Below are 2,385 nucleotides of genomic sequence, written 5' to 3'. Positions count from 1 at the left end.
TACAGGGTGGACCAAAAAGAATATACGTATTTCAAACTGATATATTTATTAAACTATCGATAGTAGCGGTGTGCTGCGGGTATCGGAGGAACGAGTGCATTGTCTAGTTTGTCCCCAGATGTCAGTTGTGCTTGGTTACAATGACGTATTCACAGTTGTTGTAAAATGGCTACGCCACAGCACAAAAGCTTTTGTATTCTTGAGCTTGCGAAGTGTAATTCCGTGATTACAGTGCAAAGACGTTTCCGGTTGAGGTACGAAATTGATCCTCCGAATGGATGGAACATTCGCAGATGGTACCGTCAGTTTGTTGACACAGGTTGTGTATGTAAAGGAAAGAGTCCTGGCCGACCTCGTGTATCTGAAGAAAATGTCGCACGGATTCAAGCTGCTTACCAACGTAGCCCTTCAAAATCAACACGTCGTGCCAGTCGGGAATTGCAGCTGCCTAAAACAACAGTTTGGCGTGTTTTGAGACGCAGGTTAGTTATGAAGCCCGGACCAAACTCCCGCCCGGACCCCGGTTCCCGGACACCCGGACGGAACTCCCGCCCGGACCGTTCGTGTTGCTGGTGGAGGACATATTGAACACCTGTAATCTAAACTAGAGAGTTTCATAAATATGTGTCCCAAGTTCCATAGTTGAATGTCTTACAGTTTATTAAATATATCAGTTTGAAATACGTATATTCTTTTTGGTCCACCCTGTATAATAAATTATGCTTTACGCAAACAGTAGAAATCAAATTCAAATTTTTAAATCATTATCATAAATACTAAATTAACTATTTGGATCTCATAATTAAAAATATGATTTTATTACACATTAAATAAGTTCTTAATTAAGACTCCTGAATTTCTAAATCCATTACTGCATTCTGTTTTTGAACACTGGAAATTAACTCAATGATGATAGCTGAAAATTGTCAAAAATATTTGTTTATTGGTAAATATTAAATGTCTTTTTACTAGAATTTGGTTTAATTAATAATGAAGCAACATAATGCAAAGAGAATATAGGATCTTTCAAATAAACAAGACCTGAATGACCTAATATCAACAGGGGTTATGTAAATCTTATTAAATATTAAGGTAATTCAATTTTCATATACTTCTGTATACACTCATTGACTAAAAGACAGATGATCATCTGAGTGGTCCAACTGAGGCAGCCAGGCTCTGGACATATGTGCCCTGACATCCACTGCCTCCAACACTGTTCAATCAATTCAGAATAGTCCAGATGATGAGCATTGGAACAGCTATCTGCTTCCTCCAGTTCAATGATTCAGTTTTTCTCAAAACTCATCATGGCACACAATCAGATCACAACCCTAATCATTTACATATCTATATGCCAAATTCTACAGCAATCAGACAATTCTATCTGGGTGTTTAACTGTTTTGTCGACGACAGTAGGACAAATATATGAATTTTCATCACAATACATATAAAGTATCTAAAATTTAATTAATCTAGTGAAATGAAATAAAACGCAAAGTAATATCTGACAAAATACTTACAGGAATTTTATAAAACTGAATATCTTTGATATGTAAAATCGGAATTTCTCTTGTCACATTTACAACATAGGTAATTCTATTTTTCTGTAGATTAGTTACTGTCACAGCTCTTGCCGACGAGATAAATAAATGATCGTTTACTTGAGAAAAGTCACCAAAAATAGATGTCATTCTCGCAATAAATATCTGAAACAGATTTTTATTGTAATCATTTGTTTAAAAAAACTATAATAAATATAAAATTCCATAAAAATTCAAATAGAAAAATAATTAATGTGTGAAAAAGTATAGTAATCTTTCACCATTTACATTAAACTTTAATGTAATTTGAATGTAATGTTTAAATTATTCTAAACATTAAAATCCTTTAAATCCAAATCAAGAGAGTGCGACATTTCAATGTCATTTTTCAAAATTTAAACTTTCGAATAACTACGAAAAGAAATAACTATTTATATTTTATTGAAAATCGCGATTAAATAATGACTTCATTTCTATCAATATTTAGATAAAACAGAGGAAATTGAATTACTTCGCATTCTTTTACTAAAACGTATCAACTATTTCTACTTACGCAATGCCCTCTCAAATGTAAATAATAAAATCGTTAAACGACTAGAACCTAATTCGATTCGTAATGTAATTGAAAAAGTTTTATGTAACTAATTCTTATATTTACGTATATGTTATTTATAAATAAATAAATATATATATATATTATTTTTTTTAATTCATGTTTTCAGAATTTCACTTCCCGAATCTTGTTATGTCGTACCTCACTTGGCAAAAGTTTTATTTATTTATTCTTTTAATCTCTTTCTGCCTTCAGCAAGCCTATGAAGAGATGGCTGAGTAGTGAAG

At 32.5% G+C, this 2,385-nt stretch overlaps 1 protein-coding gene across 3 annotated transcripts in view; it reads right to left on the bottom strand.

Annotated features, from left to right (window-relative positions):
• Positions 1-2,156, bottom strand: part of LOC111635292 (dual specificity protein phosphatase 14-like) — a 21,712-nt gene extending 19,556 nt beyond the window's left edge. Inside the window, exons 1-2 of one of the 3 annotated variants that reach the window (XM_023380221.1) lie at positions 2,099-2,156; positions 1,526-1,710 (exon numbers count right to left, since the gene is read on the bottom strand). In XM_023380221.1, the coding sequence (XP_023235989.1) occupies positions 1,526-1,695 (170 nt within the window). In that variant the 5' untranslated portion in view covers positions 1,696-1,710; positions 2,099-2,156. Of the gene's footprint in view, positions 1-1,525; positions 1,711-1,833; positions 2,007-2,056 lie in introns of those variants that run through there. The other 2 variants (XM_023380219.1, XM_023380220.1) reach the window with 2 other exon arrangements.
• Between the last annotated feature and the right edge of the window lie 229 nt (positions 2,157-2,385).

The sequence above is a fragment of the Centruroides sculpturatus genome, unplaced genomic scaffold (genome assembly GCF_000671375.1).
Source record: "Centruroides sculpturatus isolate CEXI.00-Female unplaced genomic scaffold, Cexi_2.0 scaffold928, whole genome shotgun sequence".
NCBI lineage: Eukaryota > Metazoa > Arthropoda > Arachnida > Scorpiones > Buthidae > Centruroides > Centruroides sculpturatus.
The sequence above is the reverse complement of the archived record's forward strand: the minus strand, read 5'-3'. Positions and strand labels throughout refer to the sequence as shown.